The 23,565-nt window shown below is 40.5% G+C and overlaps 1 protein-coding gene across 4 annotated transcripts in view; it reads right to left on the reverse strand.

The window, feature by feature from the left end:
* Positions 1-23,565, reverse strand: part of Pde1a (phosphodiesterase 1A) — a 245,217-nt gene that overhangs the window by 78,851 nt on the left and 142,801 nt on the right. For all 4 annotated transcript variants that reach the window (XM_041639716.1, XM_041639717.1, XM_041639720.1 and 1 more), the window contains one exon: positions 10,626-10,739. In XM_041639716.1, the coding sequence (XP_041495650.1) occupies positions 10,626-10,739 (114 nt within the window). The remainder of the gene's footprint in view (positions 1-10,625; positions 10,740-23,565) is intronic.

Raw genomic sequence — 23,565 nt, forward strand, 5'->3', positions numbered from 1 at the left:
TTTACTTAGGTAGTATTATATCCTTCTGGAGTCTTTGATGGAGTTGAAGAATGAATAGATAGTTATAGTTTTCCTTAGTTATGATAAAAGATAAAATAGATATAAATATTGTAACTGTAATTCTTGCTTGATAACTGTTTTGCTATATGTAATTGTGCTATGTTAAAGTTAAAGCCTTCCTTTTTTTGTTTAAACAGAAAAAGGGGAAGTGATGTGGGAGTGTCATATATCAATCTGTTGATTTCATTGGTTAAGCAATAAAGAAACTGCTTGGCTGGCCCTCATAGGTTAAAACATAGGTAGGCGGAGTAAACAGAACAGAATGCAGGGAGAAAGAAGCTGAGTCAAGGAGTCGCCATGATTCTCCCACTCCAGGCAGACGCAGGTTAAGATCATTCCTGGTAAGCCAGCTCGTGGGCTACAGTAGATTAATAGAAATGGGCTAGTCCAGGTGCGAGAGTTAGCCTAGAAGAGGCTAGAGAGAAATGGGCCAAGCAGTGTTTAAAAGAATACAGTTTCCATGTAATTATTTCGGGTAAAGCTAGCCGTGCAGAGCTGGGTGGGAACGCAGCCCACCACAGCTCCTTCAACATGCCTTTCCAAGTTCTTCCTCTCTAAGCAAACAACTGATTCTTGCCCCTTCCTGCTGTCCAGGGTTGGGGTTGGCTAGTCAGGAGCAGGTCTCTGTAAGGACAGGTGGGGACGAATGGTCACAGAATTCCACAGCAGAAAGGAACTGAGAACTCATCTTCTGTGTGAGAAAAGCAATGGTTGAGGGTGAAGGAAAAAAACTTTCCCTAATCACTAGGAGGAGAGAAACCAGGAAAATAGAATAACAGCTGATCTTCCAGCCAAGGGCTTTTCTCAAGATCCTACCTCCACCCTTATCCAGGTCCTCTCTGCTGGTAGAATGAACAGAAGCAGTTTTGTGTTTATTGCACAGCTAACAAGATGTAGTTAGTGGATTTTAAGAATATGCCCTCTACATTTTTCATATCTTGACAAGTGACTTAAATAGCATCGACCTCATACTTCTCCTGGGACCTATGACACACGAGCCTATGCCTCCAGTTCTCCTAGACACTTGGCTGTTTGATGATAAACTTGTTGCCCCACTCAAAGCAACCATGCATAAGAATAGGCTTGTGAAATTCTGTGGCAAAGAAAATCTTTTTCTTCCGTCTAGGTTTGGCAGTTTGAAAAGAGTTAGGAACGTGGAAATACTGGTAATGTCTTGCCACAATTCATGGCATCAGAACAAGCAGAACAGAGAGGCTGATCTGCTGACATCATCTGTACCCTGAGTCAACCAATTTTATAGTCAGCCCTGGCAGTCAGTGCTTTGGGTAATGGGAGCTAGTAAATCAACCGTTTTGTTTTAGTGGGCTTGGCTGACACATCCTCAAAGACGTTCATACCTCAATTCTCCACTTTCCTTCCCTTTCTCTGCTCCAAATGTGACAGGAACACACAGAGTCAACATCAAAGTGATGATCACAGAGAGTTTTTTCTCCCCATCACCACGGTCCAATGACTGTGTGATTCACCGTCCGCAGTTTGACCATGATTACTGTAAACCCTTACCCACCCTAGGTGAGCAGTTGAGTCCAGTTGTAACTGGGCTTTCCAGTTCAACAGCATGGCTCACAGGCATTCACCTAAGGACTCCTGGCTATGCAGTTAGATCCAGCTAGCTTCTGCAAGGATGTGGTGCCATTAATAGTTTGTTCTCTTTCTACTGCTTTATCTACACTAGCAAACTCTGGAAACAAACTTAGTCATTTCTTAAAAAGCCTCTCCCTGTGAACTCTGCATGGGTGCCATAAGGTAACTGGCTGCTTATTCCCTTTGTTGAAACTGTACTTCAGAGGCATTATAAATTTCCAAACTCATTCAGTTCTCCCGGAGACATTGGATTTCCCAGTGCAGGACCCCAGGCCATGCTACCCCTCCAGTCCCCATTCCTCTGCTTTGTGGCCTGTGTCTGTGTCCTACTCCTAATCTTCTTTCTGTAGGTTTTTCTCTCTGATTTTCTTAGCTCTTTAAAAATCTTCACCCACCTTTCCACTCCTTCCACACTTCTCTCAAGTGTCCATCCTCAACCTTGGCTGCGATCACTAATGTAATACTGGAACCAAGAGTTTAAAAAACCTTAGGGGTTGGAAGGGAGATAACCTGACATTTAAAAAGTTTTTTAAACAAATTGTATCTTTTACAGAGACTTAATTTTAACTTCTGTGTGACTGTTGCTTTGTTTTATTGAAAAATCTCTTGACGAGGGCTTTTAGTTGCATTGAAGAAAAGATTCTACTCTGCCATACAGAAGACTGAACAATGGGACAGGGCAAGACAGCTTCTTAGAATAGTCATGAACAAGGCTATCTTTGTAAATGCTGATATAGCAATGCGGATTCTTTACCCTATCGTTTTTGTATACATGGATTTTGATTGTATTATTCTGGCCAAGATGTTAATACTTGAATGTTGAAAGTCCAACTCAACATCAATCTTCTTGGGCCCCCTTATGGTGACCTTGGGCTTGAGATTCTCAATTCCAGGTAGGAAAAGATGTTGACAAGTTGCTGTATGGCATGGTGAACTGGTTCCAGTCAGGCAGACACACAGAGAGGATGAGGCTACACCAGGCCCTCTGTGAAAGGCCTTGAGCTCTGAGTTCTGAAAGCACCTGCTAGGAAGATCTTCCAGAACATCCTGCTAATCTGAGCTTCATGAAGAACTGGAGGTAGGGTTCAGCTCATGCTTAGAAGCCTGCCTATATTTAGTTGGGCCTGAGAAGAAAAATAGTGGCCTCTCTAGGAATAAACAGGTGGAAGTCAACACCAGCTACAGAGCAAAGTGAGAAGACATATTGATGGCAGGCTTAGTTAGACTTGCTTGCTAAATGAGGATGTGCCAACTGGTGGATAACTGCCTTCAAGTCCCCTTCCATCACTTTGTACATCTCTGTTATTCCCTGGCTGTCTTCATTTTTTCCAAGACTCCAAACTGCTTTCAGGGAATTATTTGTTATTTTCTTTAGGAAGTTTAAATCCCATATCTTAATACATTATGTACCAAGTATACAAAGTGTATTGTATTTTACACATATAATAAAAATAATGGCTGCAATCTAACTTTTACTCTGAATGACATTATGTCACATTAAATCCTGCCAACCCCCCTCTGTATTTCAGAAATGAAACAGCTAAGTACTCTAGATTAAGTCATTATTTCAGTTTTGAGTGGAGGATCTACTTGGGATAATCATAAAGATTGGTTCATAGGAACTAAAATGAAAGAACAACTTATGTTTTGGGGATGCTAGCAAGCACAATATCCATCTTTGAAAGCAGGCCTCGCAAGGCAGCTGCATACCCTATTATTCATGCTCAAGGATGCTATTTCGCTTGGCTGTGTTACAATCCAAATAAGGACACGGGGATTCTTTCTAGATCACATGGATTACAAGTGTGCAACACTGAAAAATAATAGCCTCCAGAGACACATCTGAAAGACTCATAAATTTTGGCCTTTACATATGAAAATGTCTTTTACAAAACCTAACAAATGATTATACCCACTGTGGGATTGTACAATAATCTCCATAAAAGTCATATTTCTATTTCTATCAGAAATTTTATTTTTCTAACCCAACTCGTTTTTACAGAGAGATTTTTGTCTTGATTTATTTTAACTGAAACCCTGTAGTCGGTCATCTTTAGTAGGAAGGAGTGTGTGTGTGTGTACACATGTGATTGTGTGCACTGGTTAACAGACAGTTCCTATTTTGCCCTGTGATAACCTTTCCCCCAGACTAGCCAATTTTCAGCATCTCTATGAGTCATTCACAGAACCATTTTCTTTATAGAAAGCATTTCCAAATTCAAACTTTTATAAACCAGGAGATCTTAAAATATAAACTAATGTGCAACTAAATATTGCCTGACTCTTCCTTATTTTGTTCAGTCTGTTTTACTAGAATTCCTATGGCAAATAATATGTTGATAACTGCAAACACATTTCAGAAAGACCCTCAGTGCCATGCTTCATGCCTTACAAAATATATAGGAAATCAATCCGTGTTGTACGGTTTTGCTCAAAATGCCTTAAGTACACATTCTGGCACAAAATTCAAAGATCCTTGAGGGGTGGTCTTAGGTCTAACAGCTGGTACGATGGCAAGTACATAAGCGTAGGCTTTCCAGGGAAGACAAAATACCAAAGTACAGCATTTGATGTTCTCCAGGGCATAGTGTCCCATTGGAGCCAAGTCCAAGGCAACAGCGTGTTGACAAAAAGGCACAGCTGGGAAAAGATGAGAGGCAATGCTATCCTCATAACATGGAATCTGTGATCAAAGTACCCATAAAAGTTCTGAAAACACATGTATGTATGTGTGTGTGCGTGTGTGTGCATACTACACACGTGTTTGTGGTGTATGTGTGAGTATATGAGTGTAGGTAGGTGCATGTGTCTGCACTCACCTACAGCCCTGGGAAATACCCATCCATCCACTGTAAATAAAGATATGAGTGTGTGAACTGTGGTTAATAGGCCCAACTCTATTGTCAAGAGTGCTACAGCTGTTAGCTCACTCTTCAGTGTACTCTCTTGGGTAAGCCCTGGAAGGTTTCTGTGATTCATTGTCCTTAGTTTCAAAATGGTAATAACAGAATTTCTATCTCACGGGGCTTCTGTGATGTTTAAATCAGCTTTAGTGCTCCCATTAGTAAAATGCAGAAAGTAATCACTCTGAGTATTGTATAAGAGAGCTGGGAGCTAGCAGCCTGTAGGAGGAGGAGTAAATTTGAGGAATTATATTATTCTGATGAACATAAAGCTGTGTAAGGATTTAAACAAAAAAGAAGGACTCTGGGCTATAGCTCAGTTAGTGAAGCACTTGTCCAGCATGCATGAAGCCTTGTGTTCAACACCAAACCCTACATGAACTAGACGTGGGCATGCAAACCTGCTACCTCAGCACTCAGGAGTGCGGGGCAGGAGGATGAGAAGCTCAAGTTCATTTTCAGCCAGATGGTGAATTTATAGCCAGGCTGAGCTACATGACACACTCTTTCAAATTAATTAATTAGTGTGACATTAGGAAGTGCTATTTTTTTACTAGGGGAAGCCAATAAGACAACAGAAGTTAAATTATTGTCCTAAGCATTTTCCCCTACCAAAGAGTAATTTTCACATGTAAAAACACTACAAATTGATGTGGGAGTGTCATATATCAATCTGTTGGTTTCATTGGTTAATCAATAAAGAAACTGCTTGGCCCTCATAGGTTAAAACATAGGTGGGAGGAGTAAACAGAACAGAATGCTGGGAGAAAGAAGCTGAGTCAGGAGTCGCGATGATTCTCCCACTCCAGGCAGATGCAGGTTAAGATCATTCCTGGTAAGCAAGCTCGTGGGCTACACAGATTATTAAAAATGGGCTAGTCCAGGTGCGAGAGTTAGCCTAGAAGAGGCTAGATAGAAATGGGCCAAGCTTTGTTTAAAAGAATACAGTTTCCGTGTAATTATTTCGGGGCATAAGCTAGAGCTAGCCATATGGGCGGCCGGATGCTGGGGATGCAGCCCAGCCACTCCTACTATTACAGAGTGGTGCACAACGTGGGGCTAAATCCACTTAAAAACCTAAAAAGTCTTTAAAATAAGGGAGAGAGAGTTTAATACAGATTTTTGCTGTTTGATGGTGGCATGCTGTAGAGAGATTTCCTGATTCGGCATCAGCAGCAGAAAAAAACGATGCGTCATTTTAAAGTGCAGCTTCCTGGGGCTATGCTGCCAGGATGAACTCTGGCTTTAAAGCATTTCAATGGATTTTATGGGACTGGATGCTTGTGTTCCCGCTTGGGATAGGAAAGAGATTGCTCTGAGACCATGCAGATGGCCCAGGCACCCCACCTGCACCTGGGCAGATGGCAGAATCAGGCTCAGGCAAGCGGCTCTGCGTATCAGATTTGGCTGTAACTTGGATGAAAAGAATTTCTGTGCTGCATGCTCAGTCTCAGAATTAAAGTGCTGAATGCCGCTCCTACCTGGCGGCCCCAGAGCTAGCACAAAATGGTAAGTCCTCCATTTTGAAATTTTCCTGACTCAGCAGCAGGAAAAAACTGGCTGTTTTAAAATGCTGGCTTTCTGGGCTGTGCCGCCATCAGGATCTCTGTCTGGCTCCTGCGGGAGACAGAAAGAGCTTTTGAATGGAGCATTTGGGGTAAAGTGCTACGATTTGTTTGATGGCAACTAGACTGCTGTGTGCCTAAAAGGGGGACATTGGTGCCACAGCTCAGAGGCACAAGCAGCTCTGCCATGCTAGTGGTGCAATGTGCAAGGATCAGAGGCATGAGCGGCTCTGCCATGTTGGACTGGGCGGGGCCAGCAGGCAGTACCTGTTTTTGACCTAGGAATGTCACAGCTTAGATTCTTAAGCACCTAGTGATTTAAAGGCACAAATCAAAAGTGCTCCTGGATAGTAAAAAATTGCAGCTTTACAATAGGACAGATTCAGACCACTAAATGAGTCACACTGTTGGATGAATGTACGTAGGCTTGGGAGAGAGAAGAAAAACAATATAGAGAATAAAGTTAATGTTTTTTTTTTTTTAAAAAGGTAATGTCTTTAAAGAGACAGTACAGATAGTTAAGAGATTAAAAAAAATAAGCCATGTAAAAATGGAAAATTCACAGAGAGTCTGGATTATATACACTGTGTTTTCTTTAAAATTTTTGACTGTGAAGGAGCTAAGTACAGAGAGACATTTCATTACATGGGCTGCCAAGCTAAACCAGAATGGATATAAGGGTATTACGATTTCAAAATTTGGGTCTAAGGATATGATGCTTTGGAGAGGGTCTTCTTTTGTTTTCACAGAGGACCAGACCCTGTGGATTGCATCTATCCCGATATGGTATGATAGACCATGACCTCCCAAAAAGTTCCTGTGAACACCCTCAAAAAATTACTTCACTCAACTGCCAACTGAGATAAACCTGGCACACAGGTTACACCCTAAATGATCTGATTAACAGATCCCCATTCAGCAGGAAGCAGTTTGGAGAGAAAAAACTGCACCCATGTTCCCAAAATATTGTTTATAAATGTTCTTTTACATTTAAAGAGGGAAATGATATAGGTATGATTAATCTGCATTGGTGTGGATTTTAAGGTCAATTTTGTTATATGTATATGTATTTCTGATATTGATTAAGGTATTGTGATTGTGTAGTTCATTTTAAAAGTATAATGTATAATTAGAAAATATAGGTTGTTAATGGATAATCATCAATAATAGTGAAGCTTGTAGTCATGTTAGATTTTCTAGATATATAGAGATGTATTTCAGTTAGATAGACATTCTTCATATCGTTCAAAGACTGCAGAATATGGCATTTAAAATATTTTAATAACTTAGGACTTTTCATGACAATGAAACATGTCTGCTCCTGGTGGCACCAATCTACTTCGAGAGTAAGATGGGCATCGAAGAGGCTCCTTATGGAGTTGGATAGCCATTTGGGCAAGAAACTGCTCTTGCCTGGACTGTTGCATAAAATGGACACAGAGAGCCCTCAGAGAGAGGACTGCTGAACTTCCCTAAAGGTGAGACGGTCTTTCAGGGTTCATGACTCATGAAAGAGTCTGCGAGACATTCTGCAGGACACAGCAGATAGTGACTGAACTGTCTTTGGAATTTCCTGCTCATGGAAATGTCTGCTGGAAACTATCGGCCTGTAGGCCGAAGATGGTTGCCCCAACAGTGCAGAGGAACTTTGGGTGACTGTCCAGACAGCGAAATGTCTCTGTCATTTCTAGAGTTTGGATTTCTTGTTTGCTTAGGTAATATTATATCCTTCTGGAGTCTTTGATGGAGTTGAAGAATGGATAGGTAGTTATAGTTTTCCATTGTTATGATAAAAGATAAAATAGATATAAATATTGTAACTGTAGTTCTTGCTTGATAACTGTTTTGTTATATGTAATTTTGCTATGTTAAAGGTAAAGGCTTCCTTTTTTTTTGTTTAAACAGAAAAAGGGGAAGTGATGTGGGAGTGTCATATATCAATCTGTTGATTTCATTGGTTAAGCAATAAAGAAACTGCTTGGCTGGCCCTCATAGGTTAAAACACAGGTGGGAGGAGTAAACAGAACAGAATGCTGGGAGAAAGAAGCTGAGTCAGGAGTCGCGATGATTCTCCCACTCCAGGCAGATGCAGGTTACGATCATTCCTGATAAGCAAGCTCGTGGGCTACTGTAGATTAATAGAAATGGGCTAGTCCAGGTGCGAGAGTTAGCCTAGAAGAGGCTAGATAGAAATGGGCCAAGCTTTGTTTAAAAGAATACAGTTTCCGTGTAATTATTTCGGGGCATAAGCTAGAGCTAGCCATATGGGTGGCCGGGTGCCAGGGACGCAGCCCCGCCACTCCTAACACAACAACAAATGTAACATATTTAAATGACTTAGGGATCATGGGTACCTAAGCTAGCAAAAGAAAACATGAAGTCATAACTGTCCTGGGAAGGAGATTACCTACAAATGATATTTCATCAATCAAATGAAAGTTTGAACATTTAGGCAAGTAAAAATTAGCACTATGCTGCAAGATGTTGGAAGCCTCCAAAGAATTGTTGGCATTTTAAAGTTCTTACATTTTATAAAGAAATGTAATGTACAATGTCTTTTCAAAAAGTGGATTGCAGACCTGCTAAGCTCAACCAACTTGTGAACAATAAGTAAATACACCTAAAAGAGAAATTCTGAAGAAACGCTAGCAGCCCCTCTGGCATTTAGTGTGCGCGCGCACGCACACACACACACACACACACACACACATGACTGTCCCCTTGGAGTGACTACCCACATCATTTGCCCTTAGGGAAGATCACCAAGCAAACGTAAAGTTAAGAAGAACCTGTGATTTTCACCTCATCATAACTCCAAACCCAAGGAACTGCATTTTACGACCATCGAACCTGTGCCATCCAACCTGGTTGTGAATCTTTTTCTCAGAATTAAGTCCTTTTAACTGTGGAACATATAAAAGTTCAAAACGAGATTCCAGACCCCCCCAAAATTCTTGATTTGTGAAACAAGTAAAATAAAATACTATGTTTGTTCTAACCTATTATCCAGGAAAGGAGAAGAGAAAAAATACAAAATAAAATACATCAGTAGATCACTGGAAAATACATGACATTCGGGGGGAACTGAGAACATGGAACAAAGGTGGAGGCAAGACTCTGATGAATCATTTCCTCACATGCTTGGCTTCTGAGTCATACTGTAAGAGGCAAGCACCAACCTTCATTTCAGTTCTTTCAATAAGAGACCAAGAATCTAAAAGCACCTAGGCTAGATCCCGACCGTGGATAACAATAAGAATGTATTGCCGGTCAGATAACAGTGTGTGTGAAGTCCATACACAGAGGCAAAAACTCCCATCCCACAGTTAATAGTTCTCACTGTCGCCCAAATCAGGTCTGGCTTAGGTGAACATGAGCAGAGGGGACAGGGCCCAAAGGCACACACTCATGTCTTCTGTGCACTCTCCTGGTACTGGTAGTTTAATGATGAGGTTGGATAGGTGAAGAGTTATAGGGCCAGGATCTTAATGGATTGTTGGTGTTACTGCAATCCACATAATAAATTCCCACATAATAAATAAATGGAACTTTTATTCTATCATGGACTTCTTATGGGTCCTTCAGAGATAATTCATGAGTATACCTTGAACCTTATCTTCTCAGAAATTGTTACTGAACTGGCCGGGTTCGGGCCCTGACTGCCACATGAGAAGTCACTTCAGAATCCTTCTTTTTCCATCCACCATCAATGCTCTTTGGTACACCATGAAGCCTTCTCCTTGTCCCTTTTGTCTGACCCGAAGTCTGGATGTGCGCAGCTCTGCCTCTGTACAGTCTCTCAGCCCTGAGCTCAGAGGCTCATCTCTTTTCCCTGCAATACTTTTATTTCCCAGTGGGAAAGTCGGGAACCTGCCTCAGTGTTTTCTGAGAGCCCTGAGAAATCAGAGAAACCACTCAAGTCCCTTGAGTTTACAAACACCTGTGAGGGAGAAGGGATTGGGCTGAGAGCCACAGTGCTGTATTGACAACCCTCTTCAAATAAATCTCCCTCTCCAAACCTTCTTCAACTGCCAACTGCAAAGCCAGGCTTAGGGCAAGGGATGCTTGACTAAATAAACCCTGTAAGCCCACCATTCAGCTCTAATGAATCCATCTAACGGGTCTCACACCCCTTTTCTCATAATATTGAAATATGAGATAATAGGAAAAACTCTTAGTAAAAACTAGTCTCTTGGTATTTACAAGTCTAAGGAAACTGAAAGAGCAAGAAATTTAATTATTTTGTTTAATAAATTTACTGTTTGACTATTTTATTATAATCAAGTGTTTGGACTAAAGTATAATTTATTTTAAAAAGAATAATATTCCATTTAAGTAGCTACATGAAAATAAATTCTAAATTTTAATAAAGATTTTTGACTTTTGTTTCATTCAAAAAAATCACTAAATTTTTTTTGTAATATAGGAGGGTCAAAAACAGAGAAGACAGGAGAGGAGCAATGAAGATGAATCTGGAGGGGCTAAGACTCACCTTGTCTCATCGATATAAACTGCTTCCAGCACGGATGCCGCATACTCGATATTCTTCTTTAGGTCAACAACGTTGACGTCGCCTTTCTCCAGCTGCTTCACTAAGCATCTTAGTCTATATCCGAAGGGAGACAAGGAGAGGGAAAGATTTTATAACAAAGTAGATCTAGCTCCATATTAAGTACAGAAACTAAGTAAAACATTTAACATGACTTCTACTAAGTCATTAAACAGAGATATTTTCATTTTTGTATAACTAAGACCAGTTTTTATAATATAAGTAATCATTTGAAATGATATTCTCTTCTCAGGACTATTAGGAGTATTAGCATATAGTGTGAGAAACACATTCAGGGTGAATTTTCCTGAAAATTCAAGACAACATGTTCAAAACACTTTCCTAAGATTTTACTTTTAAGACTAGAATTTTGTCTCTGATCATTCTGCTTCTTCAGGGCTGGCCGTGTTATCTTCCGACAGCACCTTGACCGTTGTTTGCTGTTTGCAACAAAGAGAAATTAGCAACTCTGGTCCATTGCCCCTCTGGTCCAGTGCTTCCCCCCAGGATACTCTTTCTCTGCACAGGCCCACAGCAATGGACTGAAATATCAAAATTCAGGAGCAAAAGAAATCTTCTTGACTTAAATCATTTCTATCTGGTATTTGTCATGGTGATAAACATTAATCAACACTAGTTCACTGCAACTGTTTTTCCAGCCAAGGTGAATCTGAAAAATATTTTCTCTTGACTTTGCCCACAAGGCCATGGGTTTCAATATTCAGAAGAATTTTAAAGTGTGATGTTTGGAGGCGCCAAACTGTGAGCCTGTTTCCACCTTGTCTGAAGGTCAGAGAGTTTTAGCTTGTTCACAATTGTTGACAGCAACCAGGGCTACACATTCTGACTCAGGATGTGGTTTCTTGGTTCTTTTGACATTAAGTCATCACCATTCTGTTGTTTAGGCAATGAAGATACCGTAGACCAAATATCCTGAAGGCAGTCATTCCCTACCTCACACCTCCACCTTCAAAGAAGGAGCAGAAGTATGCTTGCATATCCTGACTATCTGGAGTGGATCTACCTGTCTGAGTACTGAGGTATAAAAGTGTATGGAAAACAAACAGGTGATTTCAGTATTCACTGGAACTCCCTTCTGATACCATCCTATGCTTGGTGTTACTTTTCTTGCATCTTTGTCCTCTTTACTATTTTTTTCTGATCTCCATGCCCCTACCCTGCTTAGTGGTATTTTTGGCAAAGCTGGTCTCCGACAGTGAAGTACAGCTAAGGAAGGTCTGGAACCTGATTGACACCAATTGTAAAATGATAAAGATGAATGTTTGAAGACCCTGAATTTGGAGATAATTGTGATGCATCAATACACATCCAATACAGTGAGATCATACAAAAATGACCCGGAGATGAATGTGGCACTTTGGGAATGTCTATGAATTAAATTGTACAGCACGTTTTCGGAGACACTTCTCTGAGCTGAACTGGAACCACATGCCTGTCTAGATCCACTGTCTGTCACTGAACACAGAAGAACATACACCCTCTCTGTGCATGCTGCAGGTAAGCAATGCCAGCAAATTTAATTCCATCTCGGTTTAAAGGAGTTGAGAGAACACAACCTACGCTTGAGTACTAGCTAACATAGGGTATCTTCTATTTCCTAACAGTTTATCTTTGATAATTCCCAACACCAGGCTTTAGACTATCTGAGAACATCGCAAAAGGCAGTTGACATTTCCCCCACCAGAAGAAACACTTTCTCTGTAGAAAATGTCACACCTTTATTAAAACTTATTAAGGATCTGTGAATTATTACACTTTCATAACATTAATTTCATATAATAAGAGACTCGCAGACGCAGCACAGAATGAGTTATACGTAGCGGTAAATGAGTTACACGAATCGGCAGAGCAAAGCAAAGCCCAACTTAAGGGAAGAGCAGCTCTAACCAGCGGCGTAAGAAGGGAATGATAAGTCCATCATGAACCCTGATATACCATCAGAGTTTATGAAACACTGATGAGAACGGAACTAACATGTAAAGGATTCCTCATTTATTCACTGAGATGGGACACTGAAGTTGTTTTGGTTTTTGGCTCTTATGAGTAGTATTGCAATCAACACAGTTCAGAAGTCTCTTTCATACACTGACTTTATTTTTATATGTAATTGCTTAGCTATTTCCTCCAAACTCAAAAGCCTCCTTTTCTGTACCAGAGAAGGACTTACAGCAACCTAGAAGATTGTGTCAAATCTCTAGGTATGTCTCTGTGGGTATTTCTAGTGGAAATTCATGGGCTGGGGGAAACAGAATAATGCAAAGTCGCAAAATTCTCCTTTCTCTGTTCTCTGGCTGGCCTGCTGTGAGCTGGTTTGTTAAGTGTATCTTCAATGTCATGATGGGCTGAATCCTCAGAAACAGAGAATGAGACAAACCTCTCTCTCTGAAGTTGTTTCTGTCAAGTATTGAGATCATAGAGACGAACACATAGCTAATGCCCTGTCTGCTAAGGATGACAGAGAAGCAAGGTGGGAGTGGCCTGTGCCTGGCATGGTGGCATGCACCTGTAATTGCAGTACTTGAGGTCTGGACCAGGAGAAAGACCATCAGTTCAAGACCAGTCTATGGACACAATTGGATTTCATATGTATGAAACTAAATTTCATCTTGATGAATCAAATATATAATGAAAGAATCAAAGTGAAGAACCCACAAATGGAGTAAAGTTCTACAAAACGAGAGACGTGCTTCCTGAAGGTTAAAATATTTCTATACTCATATATTTACATGTTTATTCAGTAAATATATATATGGGTATAGAAATATTTAGATAAATTTGAAGACTATGATATAAACACAGATGTAAAATTTTATTCAAGTTTTCCACTCATTAGAAAATTTGATCATTATCATTATTATCATCATTAACCATTTATGATTTTTTTAAACTAGGCTACCAAGTATATCTGGGAAAATATCTATCTCATAAAACCTCTGAGGTTTTTGTCCATGCTTAGAAACCAAATTACACCATTTATTCCTTGCATACACACACCGAAATATCTCCTATTAGTTCTGACTAATATGTCCTATGTAGCAGACATATGAAGAGGCAGACATATTTATCAGTAATGGAGTGCTGAGAACATGTGTGTGAGTGGCTCACAAGGTCATCCGTGAAGAGATATCAGGAAGGAGCTAACAGGGGTGAAAAAGCACAGACAAGAAAGGGCAAGGGGAGGAACAGGACGTGAAATTCTTGTTTAAAAATGCCATAATAATACCTAATTCTTTGAAAGATATCAGAATGAAAACAAACACTGACTCAAATGCAACAAGGATGACAAAAATGATCCATGAGATTATTAAAATGTAATTATTAAAATGAAATCATAGAAACATTATGCTAATAAATTTAGCAACTCTGACAAAATGAGCCCTGAGAGATGCAAACTACTAAAGCTCAAGAGGAAATGAACACAACTGCTTTGTGCTAAAATAAGTCTGTCCTAAGAACCACACACAGAGTAGTGTTGAAGTCGTAACTCGGTAGAGACGCTAACGCTCCCAGTACCCACGACACACAAATCACAGCCTGAAATCACACAGGACTGTCAGGACAAGAAGATACTGTGTCACTTTCAGGAAGCCCTGCTCACTCTGGAATCTAAAACAGCACAAAGTAACAACAAGGACAACAAAGCCACTTCAGATACTTTCTTCCCTGTTGCCATAGAATTGGTGAAGGATGAGCCAAGGGCTCTGCAGTTCCCTAAAAATTTGTATCATTGAAGAAAAGAGAAAATTGTGGGACCAATGGGTTACTACTGTGATTTTTGAGGACTATGTGCAATAACATTGCATTGTATCTGGGAATTTACTAAGGGATAGATTTTAGTCACTTTTACGGTCTTAAAAAATGTAACATGTAAGAAGATGGATGTGCTCTTTTTCCTTACTGTAGTGATTGTATCAGTGTATCCTTACACATGTGTGTAAGTAATGTGTTTAATACCTCAAACGTGTGTAATAAAACAGCATGACAAAGAATATTAGTCTTAAAATGCATTTAAATATGAGTATAGTTTCCATTTAAAGGAACAGCATAATCCTATTGACAGGCAGTGAAGTCATCTCTCACTATATATGGAAAATTGAGGTTGGAGTCCAGATTTATGGCTCCTCAAATCTGACATAAGCTAGGATAGTCTTTCATGTATCCTGTGCAATGCCCCCATGGTCAAAATTACTGAAGGTTGCTTGTTATCGTTAGTGCTGTATGTGTGGTGTGTAAGTAGATGCTATGCTGTGTCCTTTAGGGCTCCATGAGAGAGGGGAAACCTGTGTGTGTCCAGTTCAGTCGCAATGTTTCCTCATCATTTTCAAAGCACAAGTAATTGAATCAAGAGACGTGGGAACCATGAGCAGCAAGCGCCTGCCAGCTGGGATGAGTGGGCTTTTCTATGTCTAAAATTATATCCAACGTTTCCTCTTCTCTAAGAATATGACAAGTTAGTAAAGTATTTATTACTACTTCAAGGGATATTAGTTTATTGTTTTACAGAAATAGACATTGCATAATTCCCAGCATGTAAAAGAAGAATTCCCTTTTAAGTACAGAGATCGTTAGAAAGGCCTTCAAGATCCACTCCTTTCTCCTTGGAGACAAAACAAACAAAATAAAATAAAATAAAACTGTACAACCGTAACTCTAAGACAGAGCTTAATCATTTACACCTGGTCACTGTTAACAGCTCTGAAGCATTATTGTCTAAATAAATATATCCTAAAGCCTAGTGAATATATTTAAAGCTCTTGTGTCTTGATGAAACAAGAGACTTTCTTCTACTAATGAATTATTTACTTAAATCAAGGAGACAGGCTAGGGATAGGGAACACTCATTACAGCTGCACCGGAGAGCAGCTTAACGTCTTAAATGCCATTCTCGTGGATGCTAGAGAAGTCATTTAGCACTCAGCTCAGCTGTACTTTGTTAAGCATCTCTCTCATTTGTCCCTCCTGTCTCTGTGGCTATGTATTACATTCCTTACACTGGAGTCTGCCCTACAGAAAGAGACTAGACTGTAAATCAGAAGCAAGGAGGATAAGAGGAAGGAGAAGGGAACGAGAGGCGTGGGGACTTCATGATACTTGTTCATTCTCCCCAGAGGGTCTTCTTCCTCCCCCAGCTCCACCTCTGTGCCCTCCTCCCCTCCTCCCTCTTCTCTCCTCCCCTCCTCTTTCATCTCCTCTCCTTCTTATCTCTTCTACAGAGGAACCTTATTGGGAAACTCCCCACAGAGTTCTCTCTCTCTCTCTCTCTCTCTCTCTCTCTCTCTCTCCTCCCCCATCTTTGTCTGTCTTTAAGTCTTGTAATTATTCCATCTCCTTTCTGACTCTTTTCCTGTCTCTGAGTTTTATTACTCTTCTGTTCATTGATACTTCATGTCTTTGGGCATCCCTAAGGTGCCACACTACTAGTTCAGGAAGATTACATAAATTTAGCTTCATCTGTGAATCCAGTACAAGTGTAGAGACTGTTAGTCACTTCTCACATTACCTGTGCTGAATCTGCTTTAGCCTACCACCTACAGCACACTCCCATTGGCACACTGTCTTTCCCTCCTTCCAGGAATGGTTAGTGCAGCCCTGTGATGTCATTGAGAAGACTGTAGAGGCAGGAAAGCTGAGGGGGTGTTCCTCCCCTAGTCCAGCCCTCTTCCCCCTCTTCACAGAAAGGAAGAACACTGACTTTGAAAGCTGTTTTCTAGTCTGTCTGTAGTGATTGGTATCCAGCCAATGGCAAGGTTAGAAAAGATAAGAAACCTGATGGAAGGCCTGGGCTGAGCCACCACCTATGGAACGCTAGACAATCTGGAAATGCTAGAAATCCACAAGCAAATTGACTCTCTCCCATTGGCGGAGCCGGGTACTGAGATAACAGGTATTGTTGGGAGGTGCTGATGCAAAATGAACCAGGAACTTTGTGGCATAGTTTTTAAATCAAACAAAAAGAAAATAGACAAAAACAGGATTTTTTAAATTTAAAATTCAACATGGCAGACTGCTTTTGAAAGGCTTCTGTACTGATCACCACGGAAACTTCACTAATATTACAAGAGAATTGAAGCTATAAACTAACAGCAAGGGCAAGGGGCACAGAAGGGAAGGCAAGAGGGGTTTTACCTCACAGCTTTGGGAAACCATGAGGAGTGGGAGCTGACTTGCCGAGAGCCGTCTGGGCAGACAGCGTCAAGAGAGCAATTCTCTAGGTCAGAGATCTGCCTATGAGCACGGCTGTGAGGTTGGTTACTGATGCAGGGAGGACCCAGACCGCTATGGGCCGCGCTATTGCGTGTAGAGTAGGCCCCGAAGTATGGGATAGTGAAGAAATAGCTAAAAATACAGAAGAGCATGTGCTGGGGACCTGGTAACAAAAGTTTCTTCTACATGATTTTGGAGCTCTAGAGGCTGAGTCCCCCAGCAAGGCTAACCCCTGGTTCTCTTCCCCTTTCCTTGTACCTCCCCTGGCAGGAAAGGCAAAGGAGGTCTTATTCAAAGGCCTCTTTCAGCAAAGCAGATTCCAGTTTACTAGCACTGTGGCCTCAGATCTACTCGCTTCCCACAGGCTCCTCCTCCAGATACCATCATCTTGGGAAGTAGGAGGATTAGATGTCACCATCCAGATTTGGGGGGGCTGGAAACAAGCCTAGCAAGTGGCTTGGAACATTTAATTAATGCAGAACCACGTACCCGCAAGCTTTAAAAATACACCAGCAGAGAAGAAAAATCTTATAAAAATAGATTTTTAGAGAAACATGCACGCAAAAAAATAAAACTACAGAAAGAAAATCAACATGGAATTTTTCCAATTATAACAGTACACAAGAAAGCCCGATAAACAGAAACATTGCTATGATAGTACCCAAAGCATAAAAGTCTTTCTGTTACACTTGACACTCAGCAAGAAGAAAATTGAGACGTCTAAAGAAGCTCTCGAAAGCCCAGGCTTTCCCCAGAGATGCAATTCCTAGCATAGGCAACAATCCAGCACAGTGGGAAGACCCTGTGAATGTTACAAAAAAAGAAATAAATCCAACAACAACAAAAACTTTGATTTCTAATTTATCTCTTTCTGTCTCTCTCTGTCTCTCCGTCTCTCTCTCTCTCTCCCTCCTGGGTAAGAATATTGCGTTTAGGTATTTGCATGTCTGCCCCATTCAAGCCTACGCAGGTGATGCCCACGAAGCAGTGTTTATGCTCCCCTGGATGTAACTCACTGCAGAGCAGATGGTGCATGATTGCAGTCCCGTTCCTAGATTCGGTTATAGCGGCTAGTTGGGCATCAACCACTTAAGTTTACCAGCATCATTGTCTCCACATTACCGACATTACTCATGGAAACCATCACATCTGCTACACACCCATCAATAATTCTTCATTCTGAAGACTTTTATCGTAGAGTTCATTTTCTCCTCACCCCCAAATGGTAGAGTTGCTCTGTAGCTCTGGAGTACAGTGTCCTCCCTCAGACTTCCCATGTCCACATTCTTTATGGGGCACCTGTTTCTAGAGGCAGCAACTATCTCCTTCCTCAGGTTTCCCCATCTTGGTTCAAAGCTCACATTCTCTAGTACCTTCCAACAAAATGTGCATAGGACACAAATCCTTGTGTCCCTGGATGATATTTTTTTTTCCTTTCTTTCCATTTGCTTGACAGTTGGACAGAGTGCTGTGAGTTGGGAAGCATTTTCTCTGAGGATGTAGAAGCTCAGTTACCCTGTGCTGCGGAGTCTTCCACGTGGTCGCTGTGTTCCACGGATAGCTACTGCTTTTCTTCCTGATCATACACAGTATCTCACAGGCCACAAAAGCATCACTCTTCAATTACTTTTCTTTCATTCACTTTTATTTTTGTAAAGGACTCTATCACAATTTTAGTCGGGAAGGAAGGTTCAAGTTGGAAAGGAAATAGGTATGTGTGACAGACAGTTCATTATCTTTATACAGGAAGAACAATGTTCATTTCTTGCTACTTGACCATATTAGTAATGATAATAATAATATAATAATAAAGGTTCCAATAGGCAAAACAATGAAAATGGTTTTATGAAATATCAAAATAACTGAATGAAATATCAATGATTAAGCAGCTTACGGGGCAAATGGGCATGGACCCTTTGGTACTGGGTAAAGCTATAGATTGTCTATCACCATAGCAAAAAAGGACAGAGGGGTTTAAGAAGTGAAGAATTACAGCATAATCTGCAGTTCAAGGGTAGATATCCACCTCTGCTCTGGTGACTCAGCCCGCTGATTATGAACAGTCCCGCAGCTCTTCCTCGCCATCTCCCTGACTCAGCGCATGACTCCGTGCAAACCAACAAGCGTGTCTTGCACTCTAGGATGCTTGAGTCATTCTCCTCTGCAGAGCTCAGTGTGACTTTTCCTCTTTATCTGAAGCTGCAGTGTTTTTGAAGGTGTGATACTCCCTCGTGTTCTATAGCGCTCATGGTGATTTTCCTCCTGTAGTTTGGTTTTGCAGTGTCTCATGTAGAAAAAATCATGCTGAAAATGTCATAATGAGGGCTATTTTAAAGAAAATGGCTTTTCAAAGAAATGACTTAACACGCTTGTAGAACCAATGGCTTTGCAATAACTTGAGAGTGATACAATAAAATAACAAAGCCATATCAAGAAAGTTCTCTGAATGTTCAGTACATAGAAGAGAGGCCAGCCAGCACGCTGATAACCGACCAGTGCCTGAAAGAAGCAGATGCTAAGCACCAGCTTTAGTTTACAAAAGGTGCCAACTCATTCCAAGGAGATGGCGCATGAATAGAATGTTCTTACTTCAGATTGTAACTCAATGGTGGTTAGAACATAGCTTGTGTTGTGTAGGCAGTGGTGACCAGAAAGGCACAAGCAATCATCTTGCAATAACGCTAGTGAAGAAGGATGACAACCCGCAGGAGACAGTGCTGGGTTTGAGAATGCTGGGCTGACAAAATGATTACTTGTCATAAATTCTGACATTTAGGAGATTTTTCTTAAATTCTCTCTTAATCATATTTTTTTTTGCCTGAGGCCTGACATACAAATATATTCACTGGGTTCATTTCCCCTGTATATTCTGTGGGGTCCCTGAAGGTGAAGCAAATTCTCAGGAACATGGCAAACGCTTGCACTTCCAAAGACAGCAGATCTCACACAGCCTGTTGTGATTGAGATTGGTCCTTGGATGAGTTGGCTACAGAGTAACTTTGCATGTTTCCAGGGTTACAGAAGCTATGACTTGCTGCTGGGAGCTTCCACTGTCTTTGTTTTGCTCTTTAACATTGGTGAGAAATGAAATCCCACTCGCCCTGCGTCCTTCTCCCCTCCTCACACTCACACTGCACACAATAATATTCTTTTGATTATTAAAACTCATTTTGTAAGCCCAAAAGCCAACTCCTTAAAAATAAAATTTTGCATTCGGATTAGTAACTAGAAGTGTTGAATGTTAAAGTAGACCAAGGCTCCTCAGGAGGCTGTAACTTTCTTTTTCTTGTTTTTTAAGGCAGGCTTTCTCTGCTTAGCCCTAACTGTCCTGGAGCATGCTCTGTAGACCAGGCTGGCCTCAGACTCATGGAGATCTGCCTACCTCTGCCTCCCAGTTGCTGGGATCAAAGATGTGCACCACCACTGTCCAGAACACAACAGTCAGAAAACCTGTGCTGTGTTAGGTACTGGGAGAAGCAGAATCATTTTTTTTTTATAGAAAGATGGGCTACACTCTTTCTGATAGCCACACATCCAAGAGTATAGAAGCAACATAAATTTGATTTAAAGATGGGAGAATAGAGAAGGAGATGAATCTGGGAGAAGTTGGGTGATGATCAAAATCCTCTATATAAAATTTTCTATAAGCTAATAAAGACAAAAAATAAAAAAAGCACATGTTTTTCCTTCTGTTCTTCCACGAACACACAGTGATGCTAGATAAATCACTCAAAGATTCCTTAGGTGTTCAGACTCTGAATTGTTTTTATTGATCTATACAATTTTCTCTGCTCCCCTCCAGTCCTCCCCTTTTCCTATCTATCCTCCCCCATGACCCCCATGCTCCCACTTTATTCAGGAGATCTTGTCTTTCTTTCCTATGTAGACCCATGTATGACCACAACCCCAGAGAACCAAGACAACAAAGAGGATCCCAAGAGAGACACACATGGTACTCTCGCTTTCAATAGCCAGCCCATATGTCCCTATCTGTGCCAGAGCCCACTCTGCTGTATAGTCCCCATAATTTCAATGCCACTTTTCAAAGAAATATATTTTTAAAAATTCTAAATACAGAGTATCGCAAACAGAGAATCAAGGCAACCAGGCAAGAAGAACAAAGCTGGAGGCATTGTCACTTACTCCACATTGTCTGACAAAGCGAGAGTCTCATTGTTGTTCTAGCATAAAAATAGAGACCCTGCTCAAAATAACAGAATAGATAGAGGACAGTTTGCTCATCCCCTTATTGATTTTTATCAATGGAGCCAAGAACACATGATAAGAAAAGGACGATCCTTAAAATAAATGGGACAAGTTGGCACCCCCAAGCAGAGGACTGCCAATTGGACCTCCTCTCAGACTGTATAAAAAGCCAAATGGAAGACTGGGAGTCAGCCTTGACAGCTGGGTCTGGAAGTATTGTTCAGTGTAACACTTGGAACTCGTGCCCACGGCTTGCCTTCCATCCCCAGTACAATGGAAACAAACTAAGGCTCCCGAAGTTTCAAGGCTGCTCTGAAAAAAGAGGAAAATCCACACAACACTGCTTTGGGCCTGTTTAATTGACTTTTTTTTTCATGACTTAAAGGAACTTATGCAATTTAAAAAGGAAAAAAGAAAAATGAGATTATAACCAACTAATTTATATCTGCATAACAAAAGGGTACGATGAAGAGAAAACCTATCCAGTAATAGAAACAACTGATGTTCACAATATATACAGAGCTCGGGAGGCAAAATAATAAAACCAACCTGTCTTGTTGGTTGATTTTCAAAGGGGTGACTGACCTGAGCGTGCATTCTTCAAATGACATCCAAATTAATCAACAAATATACAGATAAAGAGACTCCCAACGAAGCAAACTACACGGGAAATGGAAACCACAGGAGAAAGCAGTTTACTTCTGCTCCACTGGCTGCTATGGGAACAATCAAAGCTACGAACACTGGTGGTGGTGTGGAGGAAAGAGAACCCTGTATAACACCGGTGGGGACATAATTAGTCCAGGCCTGCTGGAGCACAGTGTGGGGGTTCCTCAAAGAAAGTCATTATTTCTCAATGTTTAATATTAAGGCATTGATAATCATATTGAACACACAAGTCTAACTATAATTGGCACAGGGGAATTGATTCTTTTTTTCCTATGGCAGGTCATGCTGAGAATACTATTATGCACAACTTTACTAATTACAGCCTAAGTCAGCACAAATCATAGCCATTCTGGAACACTGAGGGAGGACTGTCACACGCAACATGGATAATTCATAAAAGCATGAGAGTTTTTTTTAAAGACAAATATTGTCATTTAATAAGTTTTGCAGCTAATTACTTCTCCTTTACTTGAACGAGAGTTCATGGGTTTTAGGCAAATCAGCCTTCTAAACTGCTAAAACATATATTAAATATTGACATGATAAATAAAACATAGTGCTATAAATATTTGATTAGGAGCATTAAATGCAACTAGAAGTCACAGGAAAATTTTAAAGTGAATCTCCACATCATGGTAAACTATCAATTAACTGATATTTATGTAGATAGCATCCCTTGTCTTTCATTTTCTACTCAGAAGATTATGTAAAAATATAAAATATAACAACTGAGAAATTAATAAGATAGCTACAGAACAATTGGATTAACTCTAATAAAAAGTGAGGTTTGGCCAAGCTCAGTTATAGGCATTAAGACAGTAATGACAATGGAAATTTTTTTAGATAATAAGACTTGGTATTTACTTTACTTTTGACTTTATTTTGTTTGTTATTTTTATTGTTGTTGTTGCTGCTGCTGTTGTGTGTCTGTGATGTGTGTGTACATGCCACAGTGCTATTGTGGGGGTCAGAAAGGTGCTTGGTGGAGCTGGTTTCTTCTTCCACCTGGGATGGAGCTAAGGTTATGAAGCTCACACAGCAAGCATCTCCTGCTGAGACCCCAGTATTTAAGTTACTGCTCTCTGTGGTTTACAGCCATAGGTTCTTAGACAAGGTCGAACTCACTGTGTAGCCCAGGACACTGGGCACCTCCATTTGCAGATTATCTTTTCAGTCTATGTATTCATGCTTCTCATGTGAGATACTGCAAAGTTCAGTATAGAAAATAAATTGTGCTTCATTTCTATGGAGATGCTATTACCTCAGAATACATAATCACATGAGACATGACATAATTGCAATTCAACAACAAGCTGCAGTCAAATAATATGTAATTTGTTGCTTCTATACCAGACCAAACTCCAAAACATTCTGATTTCTAATAATGAAATTAAGATCTAAAAATTAATCAAACCCACGTATACTAAAACAACAACAGCTACACTACAAAACAAAGCAATATGATGCCATACAAAACACTGATAAACAACTTTGTACCCAGGAGACTTATGAGTGAGTACATACCATTCAACACACATTTTTATACTTCATGGTTTGACAGTTTTGGGTACCAAGAACAGCCTTCTTCGGGTAAACCTCATTATCTCTCTGGGGACACTGGTGTGGGAGAATTGTAAGGCTGTTACCAAGAGTGATATCAAAACATTGATAACTGACCAAGCAGTGGAGATGTGAAAAATGTTTGTGAGATCATAGTGGGCATCTGGGTGTTTCCTGTCAGTAAGAGAGTCTGAGACTGTGTCAGGAGGACTGTGAGAGGCAG

Source organism: Microtus oregoni, unplaced genomic scaffold (genome assembly GCF_018167655.1).
Source record: "Microtus oregoni isolate MIOR12 unplaced genomic scaffold, Mior012 000060F_ref0000265, whole genome shotgun sequence".
Classification (NCBI taxonomy): Eukaryota; Metazoa; Chordata; class Mammalia; order Rodentia; family Cricetidae; genus Microtus; species Microtus oregoni.